Raw genomic sequence first — 23705 nt, 5'->3', positions numbered from 1 at the left:
TATCACTGCTGTAAGGAACATCCCACTCTTAAAGTTATACCTTTCTTACAACATTCACAGCTCTAAACTATATGGTCAACTGCAAGTTATTCGGGTTGAAAGAAAACGTACGCACATGCAAAAAAAAGAAAAACAAAAAAGAAATAAATTGTTAATTATGAGTTGTGCATGTAAAACTGCAGTGTTTGACAATTCCTCTCCGATCCTCCGGGGTGCAGCATGGTTCTAAGTGTCAGTGTAAATACAGGAAGATGCAGAGGAAGATTAAGCAGGCTTGTGGGAAGTGTGGTTTTTAAACATAATATTTATAATTTCATGGTATGCGTATAAATCAATAATCTTATAAACTGAAGCTCTGGCGATCTTTTTTGTACACGATATGGGTAATTGGCAAGACATGTGAAGCAGTGTGACATGCTATACTTTATCTGAAATTATTTTAAAACAGCATTTTTGTAATAGAGCTGTTCATGTTGTTGTCTAAAAACCCGGAAGAGAATTCTCCATGGGTTCCCTCGGGATTTCCTATGGGTTTTTAACAGGTGTTCAGGAATTGGCTGGTTAGCACCTGCTGGTAGATGCTGGGACTACACCACCCGATGGTAAAAAGCACGCTTCTCAATAGACAGCTCAAAAGTAGCTGTGTTTTATGACAAAATAAAAACATATTCCAAGAAACATTTCCATTTAAATTATTTAATTGCATTATAGCACATTGTCATCCGGTGATGGATTGTTTTTTTTTAGGGCTCTTAAAAGCGTGAAATTGATTCACATGCTTCCCTATCTATTCCCGTTGACGAGTGATCAGTCACGTGACACCCGATCCTGACGTCATGATAAATTGCGCCTGCCCAGTGAATCTAGTCCCCATATGACATCACAGCGATTCCATTGGCTCAAAGAGCTAGTAATGGGTACTAATTGTTTGGTTTTGGAGATATGTTTTTGAAAGCAGTTAAAACATTGTATAGTGGATGTAATAGTTCTGTCAAACTTGCTCATGGTACCTCACAAAGATTTGATATTCATCGTGGCATTAGGCAAGGATGCCCGCTCTCTCCTTTTTTATTTTTGTTAGTCACTCAGGCTTTAGCATCGCATATAAAAAGAAGTCAGTTTAATGGTATCACAGCTTTAGGTGTACAATTTAAACTTAGCCAGTTCGCTGATGACACTGCAGTGTTTTTGAAAAACAAATTTGAAGTACCAAAAATAATTAGATATATTGAGGAATTCACTGGTGTTTCAGGCCTAAAAATGAATATAGATAAATCTGTATTATTTCCCCTCAAAGACTGCTCCTCTTCAGAAATAGAGAACATTCCAGTTAAACATAAATTAACATATTTAGGTATAATAATTTGTAAAAATGAAAAACAAAGGAGTCAATTAAATTTTGAACCAATTATTGAGAAAACTAAAAAGAAATGTAATTTGTGGTTAATGAGGGACATCTCATTATTTGGGAGGGTATTATTGTCAAAGGCGGAAGGTATATCTAGATCTGTCTATATGTCATTATCGTTAGAGGTGCCTCCCAAGACTATTAAAGATTTAGATCAGATTCTTTATAACTTTATTTGGAGGAAAAAACCACATTATTTAAAAAAGGAGGTAATTTGTAATCCTAAAGAGCAAGGGGGACTGGAGGTCTTAGATTATAATACTCTCAATGACACTTTTAAAATTAAATGGTTGATGGAGTTTATGAAGAATAGAGAAAGTCCTTGGAATGCATTTCGTAATTATATATTTAATACTCTTGGAGGCATAGACTTTTTGTTGAAATCTAATTTTTCTGTTGACAAAATTCCTGTTAAATTGGCCGGTTTTCACAGACAAGCCCTGTTAGCATGGAAATTGGTGTATAAGCACAATTTTTCACCCCACAACTATTTCATATGGAATAACAAGGACATATTATTTAAAAACAAATCTTTTTTCTGTCATACTTGGTTCAAGGAAGGTATTCTTTTAATTAAGACTTTAGTTAGTTAATTCCCATGGGTACTTGTTGTCATATACTGAATTTCTTCAGAAATTTCAATTACCAGTTAAACCAAGAGAATTTGCTATTGTTTTTGACGCAATTCCAAAGAGTGTGATGTTACTTTTGAAAAACTCAGAAGAAATAAGCATGGTTAATCTTTGTGGAAACATTTTCATTGAAAGTGTTGATGTCTTAAAACAACAAGTGTAGCAATAAGATAACAAGGAATGCTCTTTGTTCTGTGTCCTTACCGGCAGCAAGATTTTTTTAGTCTTCTTTATTCGGTAATATCTCTTGGGTTAAAGCATGGAAACTGCCAAATAAGTTTTGTATCAATAACAAAGTTAAGGAAGTGTCTTACAAAATACTTCATAGAATTTATCCTGCTAAGCATGTTTTGAAAAGATTTAAGCTTAATATTTTGTATTCCTGTGATTTTTGTGGTCAAGAAAAAGAAACTATTTTGCATCTTTTTTTTCATTGTCTTTACTCAAGATTATTTTGGAAGGATTTGGAATTTTATATTAACAGAAAAACGGAGTGTATGATAGAAATTTGTATATTTGATGTACTTTTTTATACAGAAAAAGAAAATTTGAACTGTAAAGAACAACATATTATACATTTGTTTATTTTGTTAGGAAAATTCCATATACATAAAAAGAAGTGGGCTCAATGTAAACCAAATTTTGCACATTTTATAAATGACTTTAAATTATATGTAAATCTCTTGGAACAAACAAAAAAGCACTGAAAACATGTAATGCTCTGAAAGCATTGAAATTTATGTAATTTTCTTCCTTTATTTTTTTTTTCTCTCTCTCTGGCAGCTAATGTTAATTTGATTATGTGGATATGTAATACCTCTTGTTCTTGTGGCATTGAATCAATAAAGCATAAAAAAATAAATAAAAAAAATAAAAAGTGTTTTGCACCACAAACAAAAAAAAAAACAAAAACAAAAAAACCTAGCAATGGGTACTCTATTCAGTGCGTGATCAAAAATCTTACAAATTCACTTTATGGTATATGCAGTTTTAACTATGTAAATATGACATTTAATATCTTTTAAATCATATGTTACACATAATAGTATATTGCTTACTGTGGTATGTGGGTTCCAGAACACCTGAGTGGGGTTAGTTCACTCAACCATGAGTTTGAAACTCAGAGTTTGTGCGCATTCTCTGTGAACTCAGAAAAGCATTCTCAGCAGATCACCAAATCCACGAGTCACCATGGACAGACGCAAAGAAGAAAGGTGTGCCATATTTCAATGAAGCAGAACATGAAGTTTTAATGACTGCAAATGAGCATTATTTCATCTTCACTCATAATAGGGATAGGAGCTACATTGGTTTAGGGCTGAGAGTTTGCTTGACAGAAATGATACTGAATCATTGCATGAATTTTTAAATTAATACAAATATAAAAGCTTAATTCAACATTAATATTAGACCTCTCTTGCCTACATTAATGTTTAATAGGTCAACCGTTACGTTATTTGTTTGCACTGAACTTCATTATAAGTATTATCATTCATATTCTATTAATATTATGATAATAGGTTTACTATATATTTTAAGATTAATTTTAATGTTATTTACCATGATCTGTGCATGCTAAATTTATTTTACTGTATGTCATGTGAACTACATGTATTTCCTTTATTTTTAATACCATTTGAGGTACAGCAAATTGGGGTTTCTAAAAACTTAGAATCATATCACCTTTAATTTCCCACAGTTGCTGATGGTGTTATTGTATTAATATACCCTCTTTCAATTGTAGGATCTCCCACAGTTGTCATCATTTTCCACTGATTTAATGTAATGTTTTTTAGTAGGCCACACATGATTATTCATGTGCATTATAAGATGAAGATCTGCTGTAACAGTGGTGGACAGTGATAGGAGTTACATGTCCATTGTGTTCTTTTCTCGTTTGATGTGGCATTAAAACTTGTCATGTTGTGTTGTCATGTACAGTAGGGTCCATCTGCCTCCACCAACTTGGTACGGAATGAAATTATGTTGTTTTAATTGAAGATCATGTGTCTGACTATACATTATAGATGTTCATGATATCAGCATTAGGGAAAACTAACTCATCTCTTCCTTGTTAATAGGAAGCTGTAAAAGGTCCCTATTGAAAGGCAGAACAAAAATGTAATTTAGAAATGGACCATATACAGATTCTGATGGAGTAGAGGAGGCTGAGCATCAGAAAGATACATCTTTTCATTGAATCACCTGACCACCAGCTAAATGAGGGCACTGTGGGTGACTCTAAATGACAGCATGTCTCATTTATATTTTCAGATAATAGAGTATTGAACAAGTCTGGAAATGTGTGCATTTATATGTTCAGTAGCCTACATGAATTAGAGTGATAAGAAATAAAATCTCTAACCTCTATCTGTGGTCTGTGAAATTATCACATATTATCTAGTTAGTGAACAAGAATAATGAGTGATTCATTGCTTAAGCTTTTAATTGGCAGACATTACCTACATATTGATACTATGGAATGCCATTTTATAAATAACATTAATGTTCATTGACTGAATGAACTGTAAATAGAACGTGGGTTGCTATAATAATTTTATTCTATGAAATTTATAGAATAAACACGATTTATTAGAAGGGATAAATATAAATACATAAAGTCCTGTCTTCACAGTGAAGAGTGTAGGGTACTTTCCAATGTGTTCTGCGTTAAAAAAATATTTCAGTATTAAAACCTTCCCATTAAAAGTTAAAGCACTATGTACACAGTTTGTTCACTTTTGAATGCAAATCTGCGGTGTGAGACTGGAAATGCCAGAGTAAAGAAGATTTGTGAGGTAAAGATTGCAGTTTACCGTAATATTGCTTTAAAAGTATAATATTGTGCGTAATTTGAACTTTCTCGCCCACTCTGCCGCTACTAAAAGGGCACGCATGCGCTGAGAGCCTCTGAAACGTACTAACATCTACCTGAAATAAACTAACTCTGGAACATAACCTACTCCGGAGCAGGTTATGGTTGCTATGACTACTAACATACCCTGAAAGTTCCCTCAGTTTTTGGAACCGAAAGCTGAGGATATCCGTTAACTTATCCGTAAAATTACCCAGGTATGTCGCATAACCTACTTTCTGGAATACACCCTGGACATTTAAAAGTAGAATACACTGGCTGTAGAAACCAGTATTTCAACTTAGCATGTTTCCTCTGATAACATATTATAATAATTTTATGCTTTAGTACAGTAAATATATTACATATTGCACCTTTAATGTACCCTCACATGTATATTTTTCTATAGTACAATTATATAATGTACCCTCACATGAATATCTTTCTATAAAACAATTATATAACACGTAATTGATGATTATGTACCCTCTTTTTTTGTTTTTTTTTTGTCTTGCCTATGTAGTTGTCTTATTCTTTGCTTTTATGTTGTAATGTATGTGAAACGTCCTCCAGTTGTGTTATTGTAATATCTTGTCATTTGTTGATAATAAAGACTATAAATAAATAGATAATAATCACAATTATAAAACAAGGTCTGTGTTAAACATTACTTGAGGATACGTGAACATTTTGTTACAACATAAATTACACACAGTTACACCTCAAACGTGAATTTTGAAGCCGTTGTGTTTAAAAATAAATAAAATAAATAAATAAATATGCAATTCAAAATGTTTTGAAAATTCACGTTTGGAGGTATGAAAGCGTGTAATTTATGTTGTAGAACAAAACGTCCACGTATCCTCAAGTAATGCTGACCATAATGTTTACCCATAGGAAAATTCTGAGGGAACCCATGGCAAATTAATCTTCCGGGTTCGCCTACAAATTCACGTCATGGCTGAACAGCTATATTCTTGTATAATAATTACACTTGCGTTTTAATGAATTCATATTATTTCAGACTTCATGGAACATGTGTACTTGTTCAAATTCATTTGTCATACTGGAAGTCTATTTAAGTGAATGCAGAAAAAAAAAAAAAAAAAAAAAGGTGATTACAAATGGTGTACATTTTAAACGAAATGGTGACCAGTTAGCTAGACTAGTTACTCTTTCCCTTATACAAACATATACATTTATAAATGTTATATTTTAATATTTATGTTTATATATATATATATATATATATATATATATATATATATATATATATATATATATATATATAATTTATTCATTTTTACCTAAAACCATGGTGTTAAAAATGTTATATTCCTAAAGGTCTTTAAAAAAAAAAAAAAAAACCTGAGACAACGGTACTCTTTACAGATCAATGTCTATCTATCTTGACACATTTGCTATGCTCTCACACACAAAGTTTTGACATAAATATAACAGTGGCACTGATTTATCCACAAAGGACTGTACTTTGAAACACTTTATTCTCAAAAAAGCACACATATCCCCATTAAATATCTTTAGCATGTGACGTGAAAAAGTGAACGCATTTTGCTTGCAGCCAAGGTAAAACTTAAAGGTGCACTCAGCAAATATTTGTTTACATGTGCAAAAATATTGTACAAAATTATTTTTTGTTTACATGTACAAAAATATTACTGAGTGCACATTTAAAATCAGGTACACAGCTTTACAGTACCAATACACTCTCATGGGCCTTTTTTCTTTTTTTAGAAAATGTCACTTTATGAAACATCACACTGATGTTATTTTTATTAAATAACACCCAACTGTTCTATTAGTTGCAAAATTTAAAACATTTCTGCTTTCCACTCACTTTTGTGTTAGTTTTCTCATCAGCTTGTGCATGCTCTCATGTTTCATGATTTTCATGTCGCTCAGCTAATGTAACACCCACCACTGGTGGCTCAGAGGACACGTCTTTGTGACTGCTGAGCTCTGTTCTTTGCATTCAGTATAACATTGGCTCTGTGGCACAGAAAGTGCAGCAGCTTCAGATGCATTTAAATTATGACTAGAGAGAATTCATTTCAGCTTCCATTAAAAATAAGTGCACAGAGACACATTTCATCCATACATTCATCCAGCACTACTTCAATCCATCTTTCCTTCACAAGCATCTCTCTAATCTTCCTCTTTTCCTCCAGTCTTGCTGAGCTGTTTAAACAACAAAAAGACAAGATGCATCAACAATCAATTTGGAGGAAATTGTAGTATTTCACAGCAACGCGGTTGTGCAATGGTTGTATAAAAGCGTTAAAGATTCTGATCAAAAAGCACATAAAGGCAGCATAAAAGTAATCCACAAAGTGGTTAAATCCATATCTTCAGAAGCGATTTGATAAGTGTGGGTGAGAAACAGATCAATATTATGTCCTTTTATACTATAAAATCTCCACTTTCACATTCTTCTTTTTTTGTTTTTGGCAATTGGCATTCTTTGCGCCTATCGCCACCTACTGGGTAAGAGGAGAATTTATAGTAAAAACGGACTTAAACATTATTCTGTTTCTCACCCACACCTATGAAGATGTGGATTTAACCGCTGGAGTTGTGTGGAAAACTTTTATGCTGCCTTTGTGATTTTTTTAAGCTTGAAATTTCTGGTAACCATTCACTTGCATTGTATGGACCTACAGAGCTGAAATATTCTTTTGAAAATCTTTGTTTGTGTTCAGCAGAATTAAGTAAGTCATACTGAAGGATTATGTGTATTTTAATAATCTTTAGTCTGTATAATTTCTACATTGTCAGAGTTGCATTTGTGTCTGTAAAGGTGTGAACCAAAGGGGCCAGAAACTCAAGAGCAATCAACCCTACCAGGAGGAATATATGGAGTTATCCTGTATATCTGGTTTATTGGAAGCCTTCCAGTGAGGTGCTAACACTATTGTTCTCCAGGTATAAAAGGTCTGTCACCCAGACAGAACTTTGGGTTAAAATTCAGAAGCGCTATACTACACAATCGACATCAATAAACGTTTTTCCCCACAAGCACTTGGTTTTGATTACTCTTCTTTATGTATTAGAAGAACTCTGATACAATGGTGAACCACCTGATATTTGGTCAGCCGAATAAAAGAAGATCTAACAATACACATATGGGATGGCATTAGAGTAAATGATAATAGAGTTTTCATTTTTGGGTGATCTATCCCTTTGGCTTAGGTTAGGGCTGCACAGTTAATCAAATAAATAATCAAGATTATAATTACAGCTGCCACAATTAACTAAACGTTAGAAGTGTCAATTACTGCATAACATTTATACTCCTGTTGCGTCAAAAATATGAGTTGTTCTTTTGCTGCTAAGAGGGATAATATAAAGTTGACCATTAAGGCCATGTATTGATTACTTACAGAATGTATAAAACAGCAAAGTATGATGTTTTTCGCTTTTGGAAGTGCAGCTTACATTAAGAATATGGTACGCAATTGCCATACACAAAATAAGTATTCCCAGCGAGAAAAAAATAATCGTCAAAATATTTACAACCACAGTCTTGACCAACACAAAATAGGTATTGTTTGAAGTTTAAGAAGCTCTACTTTAAAATGCATGCAGGCATTATAACCAAAACTAAACAAGTGCTTTGAAATTTGCAGACAAATCAGAAGTTTTCTGTTTTGCTAATTTATATATATATATACATATATCTATAAAAAATGCACTGTACATATTATTGCAATAAAGACATCAAACTCATCAAATAGCCATGTGTCATGTTGTTGGAAAGCTCTCAAAGAGTAGAATACAACCAGCCTATTTGCTTTACTCAGACAAAAATATAACGAATAATAGCTAAGTATATTTCTTTGACAATTATGTTGGTGTTGCTTATATGCCGCATTTTCGCTTATAACTTCACGAACAATTAACAGAACATAAAATATTGCTTAGCATTATTTAGAGGAGGTGATTATCTTTCAAACGAACCCATACACAAGGTAATCACGTGCACTCGATCATTAGATAATCCACACGAAGCACAATGTTACATATGGCCACCAGGAGATGGCGCCATGTAAATGACAGAATCAACAGCCACTTTAACATGCAACCAAATAATCAATTTATAATCCAACTGATAGCTCAATCGGATTGAAAAGCATTCATGTAAACACAAAAATGATCCGATTGAGCTGGATCCGAATGAAATTTCAATCCGACTAAAATAATCAGTTTAAAAGAACAATATTAGCCATGTAAACGTTTGAATCCAACTACTTTCTCAATCATATTCAAAATACCTTGCGTACATGCGCAGAGCAGTTGTGCGTATGTATGTTTATACATGACACTCGTCGCGGCACCCTAATTTGTACAAAGCAATGACAAACGCATTATTAAGGGTATGCGGGCTCGCAGTGAATATTCTGCAGAGCACATATGTTCTTTGATGACAGAACATAAGCCAAAAAAGAATGCTGTGTCATTCTTAATAGGGACTTTAAGCAGTAGATGCGGTTATAAGATGTTCTGTGTTCTATTGTGTGTACGCTTCTTCATTCACCTCCTGTCTATGTAGCCATAATTTCTAAAGCATTTCTTCTTATTGACAGTTGATTGTACGTGACAGATTAGGAAAGTAAATGTTAGAGTATGTTTTACAAGAGATGATGCAAAGTGAACAATAAATAGCCTAAACATCTTCCTCAAAACTTATGTCATAGGGAGAGTAAAACTCTGTTATTTTAGTTAACGCTGCAAGTATCCCTTGTCTCACCGTTTTAAATAGCCTACCTTTTTTTTCCTTGAATGATTAAATGCTCTGTTCTGCCGTCATTATTGCTTAGTCATTTTTGCGTAGCGTCCCGTCCGCAGCTGTTGCTTAAAGTCCCTTTTATTTTGTATCCATTCCACATATGTAAACTCCTTTAAGGACACCAAGTACAACTCTCACCCACCTGTCATTACATCAATTATTTTTGTAATGTTATAACTTTTGATTGCTTTGTCATATCAACACACAAAAACAACTGACACGGTTGACATGATTGGGAACCAAACAAAAGCAGTTGTTCAGAGCTACCTTATTTACACCCTGAGATATATAATATCAAATAAGAAAAATGGTAAATATTTGGCTAAATTGTTTTTATTTTTCAGCAGTTTCTTAAGCTGAGAGTCTCAGAATTTATCAATCTGTATCATTAAATAAATTGAAAGGTTTTTTTTTTTTTTTTGTCTCGAGTTATAAGCCTTTAATTTTGGGTGTGCCACTGAAACAATAAAGCTTTAAAAACACCTTCAAAGTTTAAATTGAAATTAATCGCAATTATAATACCAAGGGAAATAATCGGAAACATTTGTTTTGTCATAATCGTGCAGCCCCAGCTTAGGTCTTCTAATACTTCGGGGGCCACTGTATAATGTTCCTTTAAAACAAACTACTTACATGCTGTTTGATGGGCAGAAAATATTGCAACATATGGACACGATCCCCATGTGAAAAAGAAACAAGGTATAGCAGAGTTACTAACAGACAATATCTAACAATTTTTAACTTTATCAGAAGCTTTTAAGACTGTGTACTCTTATTTTCAAATGTCAAAAGACATTTGCATTAAATCTTACAATTTTACCTTACCTTAACAACATCTACCCAGTTCCATCCTCTTGGCAGTTCTCCCTTATTATCTGTTCATTGCAAAGAGCAATCTCTCATCAATGTGCATTCAAAAACATCTAGCAGTTGAAAGCACAATCATGTAGGGCTCCAAAGCCTTTGTTTTTTTTTGTTTTTTTTTTTCAAAAGATGCTAACCTGTTCTTCCAATCAGTTTCCGCTTCTGCGCTTTGGTTAGTTGTTCTTTCTTCTCTTTCTTCTTACTGACAGAGGTGGAATTATTCATGATATCACTGTTGGATACCAGCGCCTGGAGAAAGTAGACAGAGTATTTACATTTAGTTACATTAGCCATGACAAAGTAATTCTAAACTAACGCAGTGATGCAGTTTCCATAGCTACAAGAGATTTTCAAGTTATATAGAATTTTTTCTGTTTTCCTTGAGGTAAAATGCAACGGACTAATCCGAAGAATGCTCAGTGTATTCAGAGATCTCAACACTTAAAATGTTAAACAGTTCCGATACAGACCACTGATGATGTCACAGGTTGGTGGTTTTCCATGAGTGTTTCCTGGTTTTCTTTGGCCCACTCAAAGAGCGTGTACATCATGGCCGTGCCCAGGTTGGTCTCTACCTGTTCGTCCAGCTTTAAGTTAATGTACTGCTTTGTCTCCAGGGATCTAAAAAAGTAGGTGTTTGATTTAATTACTAATGCAACTCATAACTATCTTATACTGTAACATTCAATATCAATCTAATACAAGATTTCAAATGTAAACATGCTTTGTTTATAGTACTTACATTGATGAAATGTGGCAGGGACATACTATCAAACATATCTAGGTAAACCTATAATCTATGAGGTCAGAATATTTCAGCCTTTAAAAGCAACACTGAATTAAAGGCTTAAAAAACTACAGTGTGAACAACTTACATTTTGTTGTTGAAAAAGGCATCTAATGATATGTGGGGTGCAGATTCAGGATAGGTCTCTGGCCATGAAACTTCTAGCAGGAATGATTTGGAATTATCAATGTCTCCTATCTGTCAAAAAACAAAAGAAAAGACAGTCAAATCACACTGACATAAACAAAAAAGCACCATGTTAATACCAGTACTATAATCATTCAGAACAATAGTATAGGCTTATATCGATGTCTTGATATATTTGAAAATGTATGTTCAAATTCAAGTATTTAAAAAAAATGCATGTGCTCAGATGCAGTTCTTACCCTGAACTGAAAGGACACTGGGCTGAGCTCCTTAAAGCAGTCATCTCCTTCATAGATTGACCGCAGAGCCTCCAATTCCATCTGCACTGAAAAAGTATGGGTTACCACTGACAAATAAATTAACATGTTATTAGCATGTTTTTTCTTTAATACATGAAATCATTGTAATGCCTATGAACCATAGTATTCTCTGAAGTACCTTAGAGTACCATGTTAATAATATGGTACATGAATATGGCAATCATTCAGTACAATGGTACCATCACTATACCACCATAGTGCCGGCACAGTGCGTTAAAGGGATAGTTCATCCAAAATTAAAATTCTCTCATCATTTACTCACCCCATTCCAGATGTGTATGAATTTCTTTCTACATAGACAAAGATTTTTAGAAGAATATTTCAGCTCTGTAGCTCCATACAATGCAGGTGAATGGTGACCAGAACTTTGAAGCTCCTAAAAGCACATAAAGGCTGCATAAAAGTAATCCATACGACTCCAGTGGTTTAATCCATGTCTCCTGAAGTGATATGATAGGTGTGGGTAAGAACCATGGATCTATAAAATACCTGGAGAGAGCTATCAGTTAGCAACCCCATTCATCTCTATGACTGTGCAGGGCTCCAGACTGCGACTAAAATGGTCGCAAATGCGACCAAAAATAATTTATTGTGACTATAATTTAAAATCTAGTCGCAACTGGCGACAGTCGGGTTTTGTGCGTTCATATGCGGTTTCCTCAGATTTCATCTTGTGAGTTACTGAATACATATATAGAGGGCGCACCAGTGTCTCTCGTGCCACTTTTCACCCGTTCTGTTTCTGATGAGCTCGCTGCAACACACACAACAACAACAAACCCAGCGCGAGGGAGTCGTGACCAAAGTATTCTTTTGAACCGGATCTTTTTCAGGAATCACCCGAAAAGAAATGAGGGATTGAACTCAGGAGCTTAGGTTAGCAGTTTGAATCAGATTCACTTTCTCAGCGAATCAGCCGTCAGTGAGCTCACAACTGGGAGTACAGACATTTCAAAATAAGAGTCCCATGTGCATTTCGGGCTTCTTTACATTTAAAAGTCCCGTATTGTGGTACCATCACTATACTGTGTACCACTTTTTTCTCCTAGTAATTATTTATTGGGATTGGAGTAGCACAATAAACTGTATCTGGGATTTCTTTCAATTTGCACTCTTGTAGTCTCTGTGTCTGGGCCATCTGGTAAAAGTAAAAGACTATGGCAATATTGTAAAACAATTTATATACTGTAAATATATATATATATATATATACACAGTATGTATATATATATATATATATATATATATATATATATATATATATATATATATATATATATATATACACACACACACACACACACACACACACACACACACAGTGAATACACACACACACACACACACACAGTATATATATATATATACACTATATTGCCAAAAGTATTCGCTCACCCATCCAAATAATTGAATTCAGGTGTTCCAATCACTTCCATGGCCACAGGTGTATAAAATGAAGCACCTAGGCATGCAGACTGCTTCTACAAACATTTGTGAAAGAATGGGCCGCTCTCAGGAGCTCAGTGAATTCCAGCGTGGTACTGTGATAGGATGCCACCTGTGCAACAAGTCCAGTCCTGAAATTTCCTCGCTACTAAATATTCCACAGTCAACTGTCAGTGCTATTATAAAAAAGTGGAAGCGATTGGGAATGACAGCAACTCAGCCACGAAGTGGTAGGCCACGTAAAATGACAGAGCGTGGTCAGCGGATGCTGAGGCGCATAGTGCGCAGAGGTCGCCAACTTTCTGCAGAGTCAATCGCTACAGACCTCCAAAGTTCATGTGGCCTTCAGATTAGCTCAAGAACAGTGCGTAGAGAGCTTCATGGAATGGGTTTCCATGGCCGAGCAGCTGCATCCAAGCCATACATCACCAAGTGCAATGCAAAGCGTCGGATGCAGTGGTGTAAAGCACGCCGCCACTGGACTCTAGAACAGTGGAGACGCGTTCTCTGGAGTGACGAATCACGCTTCTCCATCTGGCAATCTGATGGACGAGTCTGGGTTTGGCGGTTAACAGGAGAACGGTACTTGTCTGACTGCATTGTGCCAACTGTGAAGTTTGGTGGAGGAGGGATTATGGTGTGGGGTTGTTTTTCAGGAGCTGGGCTTGGCCCCTTAGTTCCAGTGAAAGGAACTCTGAATGCTTCAGCATACCAAGAGATTTTGGACAATTCCATGCTCCCAACTTTGTGGGAACAGTTTGGGGATGGCCCCTTCCTGTTCCAACATGACTGCACACCAGTGCACAAAGCAAGGTCCATAAAGACATGGATGAGCGAGTTTGGTGTGGAAGAACTTGACTGGCCTGCTAGAGTCCTGACCTCAACCCGATAGAGCACCTTTGGGATAAATTTGAGCGAAGACTGTGAGCCAGGCCTTCTCGTCCAACATCAGTGTCTGACCTCACAAATGCGTTTCTGGAAGAATGGTCAAAAATTCCCATAAACACACTCCTAAACCTTGTGGAAAGCCTTCCCATAATAGTTGAAGCTGTTATAGCTGCAAAGGGTGGTTCCGACATCATATTAAACCCTATGGATTAAGAATGGGATGTCACTTAAGTTCATATGCGTCTAAAGGCAGGTGAGCGAATACTTTTGGCAATATAGTGTATATATATATATGAGATCAAGCTTTTGACACTTAGGACAATTGAGGGACTTGTTCACAACTATTACACAAGGTGAAAACATCCATTGATGCTCAAGAAGACAACAAACTACTATATGCATAATATATGTAATTATCTGTAATGTAGATTGAGAAGAGCAGTATTTAATATATATATATATATATATATATATATATATATATATATATATATATATATATATATTATTTCTTATATTTGTATAAATTATAAATGTTCACACCCCTTTGATTAGACAAATGGAATGCAAACTTATCTTCTCAACTATATACTGTTTATTAAACCTCAGATTAATTGGTTATCAACTGTCTTCTGCTTTCTATCTAAATCAAGCAATTCTGTGATTTGGCGACTAAAAGCAGCCATTTGGATCGTTAATGTTTCAGTTCCTTAGTCATTTTTTTTTAGACTAGAGCCCTGCTGTGCTCAGCTAGCGCAGGGTTCCCAGAAAGCTAGCAAAATGGAGGCTGCCATCTTTGCTCATGGGCGCTCAGTTCCAGTATCGGGTGACACGTGACTGATCAATTGTCAATGGGTATAGATGGGGAAAATATAAATCAATTTCATGCTTTTAAGAGCCCTTCATAAACAATCCGTCACCAGATGACGATATGCTATAATGTAATGAAATAATTTAAATTGTTCTTGGAAAAAAAAAATTTCATCATAAAACACGGCTACTTTTGAATGGCTGTCTATGGAGCTTTTTGCCATCGGGTGGTGTAGTTCCAGCATCTACCAGCAGGTGCTAACAGGGACCTGCTAACCAGCCAATTCCTGACACCCTGGTGAGAACAGACCATACTGTAACTCTTTTTTCACTGTATATCTTGCCACTGCAGTCACTAGGCTTGATCATCATTTCAAGCTCGATTACACCTCCTAGTGCTTGATGCACGTGCAGAGCCCTAGCAGGGTTTTCCTGGCTCAAAATGAAGCAGAGGTGGTACCATCCTGATCATGTGCACACATACACTTGTACCATGCCTTCCACTGGCTGAAGCAAACACTTACAAGCAACTTATTTTAGGTGTTCTAATAATTAGATGATTGAAGAAAATGACAATTATCAACTTATAGCATATTTAATTAAAAAAGCTAACCTGTTCAACATTAAATTAATACAACATGACAGCTAATGTGTTCATTTATAGTTAACAAACAGCAAACTTGATTAACCTCTTAAACCAATAATAAGATCATCTCTGATCTCAGGTATGTAGGTGGGTATGGTGGGAAGGGACGCTGTGTAGAGACCAATCGGCCACTGTTTTACAGCTTGGATTGGACTGATCGCTTAGATTGACAGGTCTTGATTTACCATGCGCACAACTGAAACAGTGCTGGATCTTATTACTTTTTACTTATTCTATGTAATTATGTTTCTGGTTTATTGTGGCATTTACAAATGTACAGGTGCATCTCAATAAATTAGAATGTCGTGGAAAAGTTCATTTATTTCAGTAATTCAACTCAAATTGTGAAACTCGTGTATTAAATAAATTCAATACACACAGACTGAGGTAGTTTAAGTCTTTGGTTCTTTTAATTGTGATGATTTTGGCTCACATTTAACAAAAACCCACCAATTCACTATCTCAAAAAATTTGAATACATCATAAGACCAATAAAAAAAAACATTTTTAGTGAATTGTTGGCCTTCTGGAAAGTATGTTCATTTACTGTATATGTACTCAATACTTGGTAGGGGCTCCTTTTGCTTTAATTACTGCCTCAATTCGGCGTGGCATGGAGGTGATCAGTTTGTGGCACTGCTGAGGTGGTATGGAAGCCCAGGTTTCTTTGACAGTGGCCTTCAGCTCATCTGCATTTTTTGGTCTCTTGTTTCTCATTTTCCTCTTGACAATACCCCATAGATTCTCTATGGGGTTCAGGTCTGGTGAGTTTGCTGGCCAGTCAAGCACACCAACACCATGGTCATTTAACCAACTTTTGGTGCTTTTGGCAGTGTGGGCAGGTGCCAAATCCTGCTGGAAAATGAAATCAGCATCTTTAAAAAGCTGGTCAGCAGAAGGAAGCATGAAGTGCTCCAAAATTTATTGGTAAACGGGTGCAGTGACTTTGGTTTTCAAAAAACACAATGGACCAACACCAGCAGATGACATTACACACCAAATCATCACAGACTGTGGAAACTTAACACTGGACTTCAAGCAACTTGGGCTATGAGCTTCTCCACCCTTCCTCCAGACTCTAGGACCTTGGTTTCTAAATGAAATATGAAACTTGCTCAACTGAAAAGAGGACTTTGGAACACTGGGCTACAGTCCAGTTCTTCTTCTCCTTAGCCCAGGTAAGATGCCTTTGACATTGTCTGTGGTTCAGGAGTGGCTTAACAAGAGGAATATGACAACTGTAGCCAAATTCCTTGACACGTCTGTGTGTGGTGGTTCTTGATGCCTTGACCCCAGCCTCAGTCCATTCCTTGTGAAGTTCACCCAAATTCTTGGATCGATTTTGCTTGACAATCATAAGGCTGCAGTTCTCTTGGTTGGTTGTGCATCTTTTTCTTCCACACTTTTTCCTTCCACTCAACTTTCTGTTAACATGCTTGGATACAGCACTCTGTGAACAGCCAGCTTCTTTGGCAATGAATGTTTGTGGCTTACCCTCCTTGTGAAGGGTGTCAATGATTGTCTTCTGGACAACTGTCAGATCAGCAGTCTTCCCCATGATTGTGTAGCCTAGTGAACCAAACTGAGAGACCATTTTGAAGGCTCAGGAAACCTTTGCAGGTGTTTTGAGTTGATTAGCTGATTGGCAAGTCACCATATTCTAATTTTTTGAGATAGTGAATTGGTGGGTTTTTGTTAAATGTGAGCCAAAATCATCACTTTTAAAAGAACCAAAGACTTAAACTACTTCAGTCTGTGTGCATTGAATTGATTTAATACACGAGTTTCACAATTTGAGTTGAATTACTGAAATAAATGAACTTTTCCACGACATTCGAATTTATTGAGATGCACCTGTAAGTAGTTCTTAGGTTCAGTAAAACACTCAGATAACTTGTTTGGAGAGTTTTTTGGACTTTTGATAAAAAAGGCTACCTTGGTTCCAAATGCCATAACTTGCTTTGACATAATACAAAATTTTGCCCAGATACAGTTGACATGATTGTAGTCATCATGTCAAGCATGAATAATTAACTAAATGAATAAATAAACAGTAGTGTAACAGCAGTGTTGTAACATAAGAGCCTCCAAACATGAGATGTACTTGATTGAGAAAATCAAGATTATGCGTGGTTAGTAATTTTTAAGTCACTGAAATTTCTTTCTTTCTTTCCTTTTTTAACGCCATGCCAGCTACTATTGCTGTATTCATGGCGAGAGCCAGTTTAGTTATTCAAGAGTAAAACTAAAAAAAAAGGTGTTTAAAATTACTTTTTTCTAAAAACCTTCAAACTAAATTTGGATTTACTTGGTTAAAAACCTTTTCAAAAGTGTCAACAGAATAATACAGGTTCCTTAAGTGTGTAGAAGCATTACAGTCCAGTAAGACATGTTTAATGGATAGTGGGCTCTGACAGGATGGGCATTTTGGTGAATTTTCTCCAGATAGTAAAAATTGGTGTGTGAGCCTTGCGTGTCCTATCCGGCAGAGTGTAAGTGACTTGATCCCAACGATTATTAAAAGGGAATACATGTCGTCCCAACAACAGGATTTATTTCCCGTAATTTGTTGGTTAAACACTGATCCCATTCTGACTGCCATTTGTTTTTAGTGTATATGTTTAATGTTGGTTTTAGGTCTGTGAATGGAAGAGCATTTTACTGGTTCTGAGGATAATGCTTCTTTGGCAGCTCTATCTGCTTGTTCATTTCCAGAGATTTCTGAGTGGCCAGGCACCCAGCAGAAAATAATACTAAAATTATTTGATTCCAGAGAAGACACATTGTTCAAAATCTTCACGATTTTTGGGTGATTGGTTCTTATAGACTCCAATGCTTCCAGACATTATTTAGAATCAGTTATCATTAAAAAGGATTTCTGTGGAACAGTCTCAATGAACCTCAGTGCTAGTAATAAAGCATTTGCCGCTGCAGTAAAAACTGAACTTTGGTCGGGGATGCGGATGGCTTGACACAGTTTACTTGTTGCAAAAGCTGCTGCCACTTGATTTCCAGATTTGGATTCATCTGTATGTATTGGAATATGTTGTGGGAACACTGCTCTTATATCCAGGAATTGTTGGTAAAATTCATTCGGATGAGTTTTTGATTTTTGGTTTCTCGTTAAATCCAGCTGGATTTTGGGCTTTCTGAGATCCCATGGGGGGATTTTGCAAAAATGTGTCTTCTCCAGAATGTTTAGATCCACTTTCAGATTCTCCACATGGGTTTTTACACGTAGGCCAAATGGACGAATGTGACTTGGTTTTCTTTCATATAGTATTGAATGTTGAGTTGAGAAAACTACTGGATATGCTGGATTTTCTTTATTTGTTTTCAGTTTGATTGCATATTGTAGGGTCAGCTTTAGGCGTCTGATTTCCAAGGAAGGTTCATTGGCTTCCACATATAAATTTTGAATTGGTGATGTTCTGTATGCTCCTAAGGCCAATCGAATACCTTGGTGGTGAACAGTATCTAGAAGTCGTATATATGAACTCCTGGCTGATCCATAAATGGTGCTTCCATAGTCCAGCTTTGAGCGAATCAAGGTTCTATACAGATTCATGAGTTGAACTGTTTGCTCCCCATTTGGTATTGGATAAAACCTTTAAAACGTTCATAGCTTTAAAACATTTATTTTTCAATAATTTAATTTGAGGGCTTGCTACAAAGTTGATACCAAGGAACCTGTTCTCTTTAACGACTTTGATGGGGACTCCGTCCATAAACAGCAGGTTCATAGTGTAATGAACGAAGCTGACAGAAATGCATACAGACAGTTTTAGTTTGTGAAAACTTGAAACCATTCTGAGTTGATCAGGAGTGCATTTTGTTTATCTTCAGTTGGATTTTTCACTCGATAGTATGCATGTCCTTGCTTCTGTAGCGAATGCAGATGTCGTCTACATATAAACTACAATGAACATCAGAACCAATGACTTTCGCAATGCTGTCTATTTTAATACTAAAGAGAATTACTGATAGAATACTACCTTGAGGTTCACCAAGTTCTTGTTTATGTAGATTGGACAAGTTGTTTGCTAACTTTACTCTTAAAAAGTCTGTTTGATAAAAAATTTTCAATGAAGGTTGGCAGGTGACCTCTAAAATTCATTCGATACAGATCCTTTAAAATGCCATGTTTCCACGTCATGTCGTAGGCTTTCTCCAGATCAAAGAAGACAGCTACAACATGCTCCTTTCTAATAAAAACATCACGAATATAGCTTTCAAGACAAATAAGATGATCTGTAGTGCTTCTACCTTTCCTGAAACCACATTGGGCATTACTTATGTGATGTTCAGATTCCAGTACCCAGACCAGGCGATCATTGAGCATCCTCTCCATTGTTTTACATAAGCAGCTGGTTAAGGCTATAGGGCGATAATTTATGGGATCACTATGGTCTTTTCCTGGCTTTGGAATGGGTATTATTTCTGCTTCATGCCAAGCGGTTGGGATTTTTCCAGATATCCAGATGGAGTTTAAAATTCTAAGGAGCATTTTCAGAAAGAGGTGGGGTATATACTTAAAGAATTGATAGTGGACTTTATCTGGTCCAACAACTGGGTCGTGGGATTTTTTTTTATAGCTCGCTGTAGCTCTTCCATGGAGAAGGGTTGGTTGTAGGGCCAAAGTTAATCTTCTCTTTTTCTTGTTGAGCATGAAATATTTGAAAAGCGGGAAGACAGTTCTCAATAGATGAATTGCTTTCGAAAGTACTTGCTAAAATGTTTGCAATTTCTTGTTTTGACGTCAGGAGTGTACAATGCTGTTTGATGTGTCATATTTGAGGGCCATTGTCTTTTCCCTTCATTACCCGTATCAAGTTCCATATTTGGTTTGATGAAGTACTTGTTGTCAAGTTGGAAACTAATCTTCTCCAGCTTTCCTTTTTAACTTCATTTACGATTCTTCTTGCTCCTGCTCTACTCATCTTGAGTTTGATAAGATTTTCAGTTGAGGGGTGTCTAAAGAAAATCCTTTCAGCTTTCTTCCTCTCTTTTATGGGTTCCTTACATTTATTATCAATCCATGGAAGTCGCCTACGTTTCATATTTAAAATGATCTTGGGACTGTATCATTAGCTATAGCTATAAGCATTTTAAGTCACTGAAATAAGGCCATGAAACATAACAGATTTTGTAGACTCCAGTTTTCGCTCACAAAATTAACATTTGTGAGACAATTTTTGTGTTAGAAAGGCCGTATCGGATCACGCTCTTCTTCTGAGGTAAATTCACAGCGTGTCTTCTTCCAAAAACGATAACGAGCTCAAACGGGAAAGACTGTACCTTACACAATCAGAGAATATTTGTTTTCGATTTAAATTGGTTCATTTTAAAGTAGACAATTCAAGCTTTCTATAGACATATTTCCCATGTCTGGGAGGCAAGTATACGCTGAGTTTCGGTTCATTTTCGTGAACCTTTTACGTTTAATGACTTTCCAGAAGAGGAAAAAATAGAGAGTGGTGGATTAAGACAGTAAAGTGGGAGAACATGCCAAATTTACTGTCACTCTCTCAGCAGCTGCAATAGAAATACCCTATAGTTTTTTTTAACTAATTCCAGGGTAATATAACACAAAGCATAATGTTTTAAATTTACACTCAATATTTTAAAAATGTATTATATTAAAAAAAAAAAAAATGCGAGATTTACGCTGCTAAATAAGGCGGAAACGCGTCATCACAGTCTGAAAAAGGTCTACTCTCATTTTTGGTGAACTATTCTTTAAAACAACTAGTCCACGGTTAGATTTAGATTGACAACATGATTTTCATTAAACCAGTGTTTCAAAAGTCATTTTAAACCAGTTATTAAAACGTTACACTGCGATGTTGTATTAAATCAGCATCTTCTAGTAAGTGTCTGACACATCAACTCATGTTAGTATCAGCGTTAGCTTTAGCTGTGCCATTCTCACCTCCTGATCTTCATTGGCAGTCATGTTTTCACCTCCCGTCTTTCCAACACTTTAAACCAGTCATAAAAAGCTACCGTAACAGCTCAATGAAACCGAAATAAACTATTTTAAACACTAATGAAGAACAACATGCTGTGGAGATCCTAACTAGTATCCAGTTTGTGCTTTAACAGCCTCTGCACACCACCACACTCTCAAACAGTGATGTTACTGCCGCCTACAGGGCTGGAGTGCACATTCAGAAATGTACTGAAGACACAACGCCCCTAGATGGCGATAAAAGATTGTCGTTGTAATGCATTGTGTGTTGGAGCATAAAAAGATAGTCGAGAACAGTGAATGGTTCTGCTTAATAAACAAACAATAAAAATAAAAATATAAATAAATGCAAATAACTGAACAATATGCTGCCTACTGGCATTTTCAAGAGGTTAAGGTTTTGTGAAATCCCATAAAGAAAACTGAAGTTATTTACTTCTAGTCTAGACTCTAGAACATTTCTTTTTTTTTAAGTTTATATTATGCATTATTTAAAGCCTGTCAATTCACATTTGCATTCTGATTGATGGTGCTTCACCACTCATACAGTGTAATCAGAACAATACCAAAATAATTTTACACCTTTTACTTAATAGTTCACATTTACATAGCAATCATGAAACATTGTCAAAGCTCATTTAGATGTTCCGCGCAAGGTCTTTAACAGCGACAGAAACGTTGATTATTTTCACTCATTTACATAATGTGAACTCTGTGGTTTATGGGTCAACAACACATCCTCATTGTATCAAGATTAAAGCTCTCTCTCTCTCTCTCTCTCTCTCTCTCTCTCTCTCTCTCTCTCTCTCTCTCTCTCTCTCTCTCTCTCTCTGATCATTGCGTAAACCTGCCTGCATTTTAAGACCAAGTTGAGGTGCACCAGAGAGTCGGGGGAAGAAGATTATATCCTTGCTCACATCTGACAGCCCAATAGCCACATTACCTGTGGGGAAGATTTACTGTTCTAATCTCAGATCTAGTCCCCCAGAACTCTACAAGTTCTTCCATTAAAGAAGCCATCCAAAATTGAGTTTATGAACGACACAACTCAGTCTCAAGAATAAATAATTTATCATCTGTCTACAAATACAATATTTTTCACATCCTCATAGGGCTATGGCATCTTGTGAACAGTGACATGACCTGAAAAGATGGGGATAATCCTCCTGAGGTCTCTCACTGATATGAGTTCAGTGTTCGGGTTTATGGTGAGTTCTTTAGATTGTACGATATGGGAAATGGTCTCTTTTACATAAGATAAGAAGAGTACTACATGTTCTGCTGAGACTTCAGCTGCAGATTCATCAGGCTGTGTAAACAGAACACACACACTCATATAAATGCACCTAAATTCATTTCCTTGCACATCTCACATGTGATTTACTAATGCAAGCATTTAAAATGCACCTAAATTGCAGAATTTTCCACATAGCGAAGTCTGTAATCTTAAGAGTTTTTTTGTTTTTATTTATTTATTTATTTTTTATTTTTTGGTGTGCATGCAGTAAAGTATATAATAATTTTGTTAACATTCTGTTACATGCAACTTTTGACTATTAGGACTGCTTGTTTCAGTTCAACAGCTTCTAAAGCATATGTGGTAGAGCAAATGGCACTGTAAAGTCAACAGTACATATTACAACACTGAGTGTTTTGTTAAGCACAAGACTGCTGGTAAGGGTAAAGTGTATCAAGATTGAAAAAAAAAATATGTCTCTTTTTATTGAATATCAAATAATAACAGGTTGTAAGGTTGTTTTGATTAAAATTAATACAAATAAATAAATAAAGGTGGCCAGTGGGGTGTATAGTAATATAGATCAGGCTGGATATAGTGTAGATAAAATAGTTATACTGCAAAATTTGTCAGCTAATGCAAATACTTTTGAGACAGCAAGATGCTTTTTTTTTTGAGTAACAAATTAAGAAGCTTATTCAAAATAACCACTACAGAAAAGGGTGTGCCATTCCCTGTTAATTTCAGTCACATTCGATATTTCCTAACATCTCAAGTATTCTATAAACAAATGCAGCCACGGATAAATTATGTCCATTGTGATTGGATCAGTCAATGTGAGCCAATTTTGAAAGTTCTTCATATCAAATCTAAGACTTTGAAGGTCCA

The 23705-nt window shown here is 35.7% G+C and overlaps 1 protein-coding gene across 2 annotated transcripts; it reads right to left on the bottom strand.

The window, feature by feature from the left end:
* Positions 1–6260: 6260 nt before the first annotated feature.
* Positions 6261–21735, bottom strand: LOC127416613 (RWD domain-containing protein 4-like). 2 transcript variants are annotated; one of them, XM_051656052.1, is made up of 8 exons: positions 21542–21735; positions 12082–12195; positions 11739–11819; positions 11441–11550; positions 11036–11186; positions 10703–10814; positions 10527–10576; positions 6261–7093 (listed from the first exon to the last, which is right to left on the bottom strand). In XM_051656052.1, exons 1-8 carry the CDS (start codon positions 21563–21565, stop codon positions 7061–7063), a joined length of 675 nt encoding a protein of 224 aa, XP_051512012.1. In that variant the 5' UTR covers positions 21566–21735; the 3' UTR covers positions 6261–7060. The 2 variants fall into 2 exon arrangements, with proteins under 2 accessions (XP_051512012.1, XP_051512019.1); XM_051656059.1 differs by lacking the exon at positions 12082–12195 and having other exon boundaries at positions 6267–7093.
* Positions 21736–23705: the final 1970 nt, after the last annotated feature.

The sequence above is a fragment of the Myxocyprinus asiaticus genome, chromosome 2, assembly GCF_019703515.2.
Source record: "Myxocyprinus asiaticus isolate MX2 ecotype Aquarium Trade chromosome 2, UBuf_Myxa_2, whole genome shotgun sequence".
In the NCBI taxonomy this organism is placed as follows: Eukaryota; Metazoa; Chordata; class Actinopteri; order Cypriniformes; family Catostomidae; genus Myxocyprinus; species Myxocyprinus asiaticus.
This window is presented reverse-complemented; position numbering and strand designations above follow the sequence as displayed.

Excerpts from the sequence above, each read along its gene's own strand:
- LOC127416613 (XM_051656052.1), bottom strand. The coding sequence starts at position 21,565 with ATGACTGCCAATGAAGATCAGGAG. Across the intron at positions 11,820-12,081 it reads TCATACACATCTGGAATGGG|ATGGAATTGGAGGCTCTGCG; the intron begins GTGAGTAAATGA and ends TTTTCAGTGCAG. Across the intron at positions 11,187-11,440 it reads GCCTTTTTCAACAACAAAAT|ATCCCTGGAGACAAAGCAGT; the intron begins GTAAGTTGTTCA and ends CTACTTTTTTAG.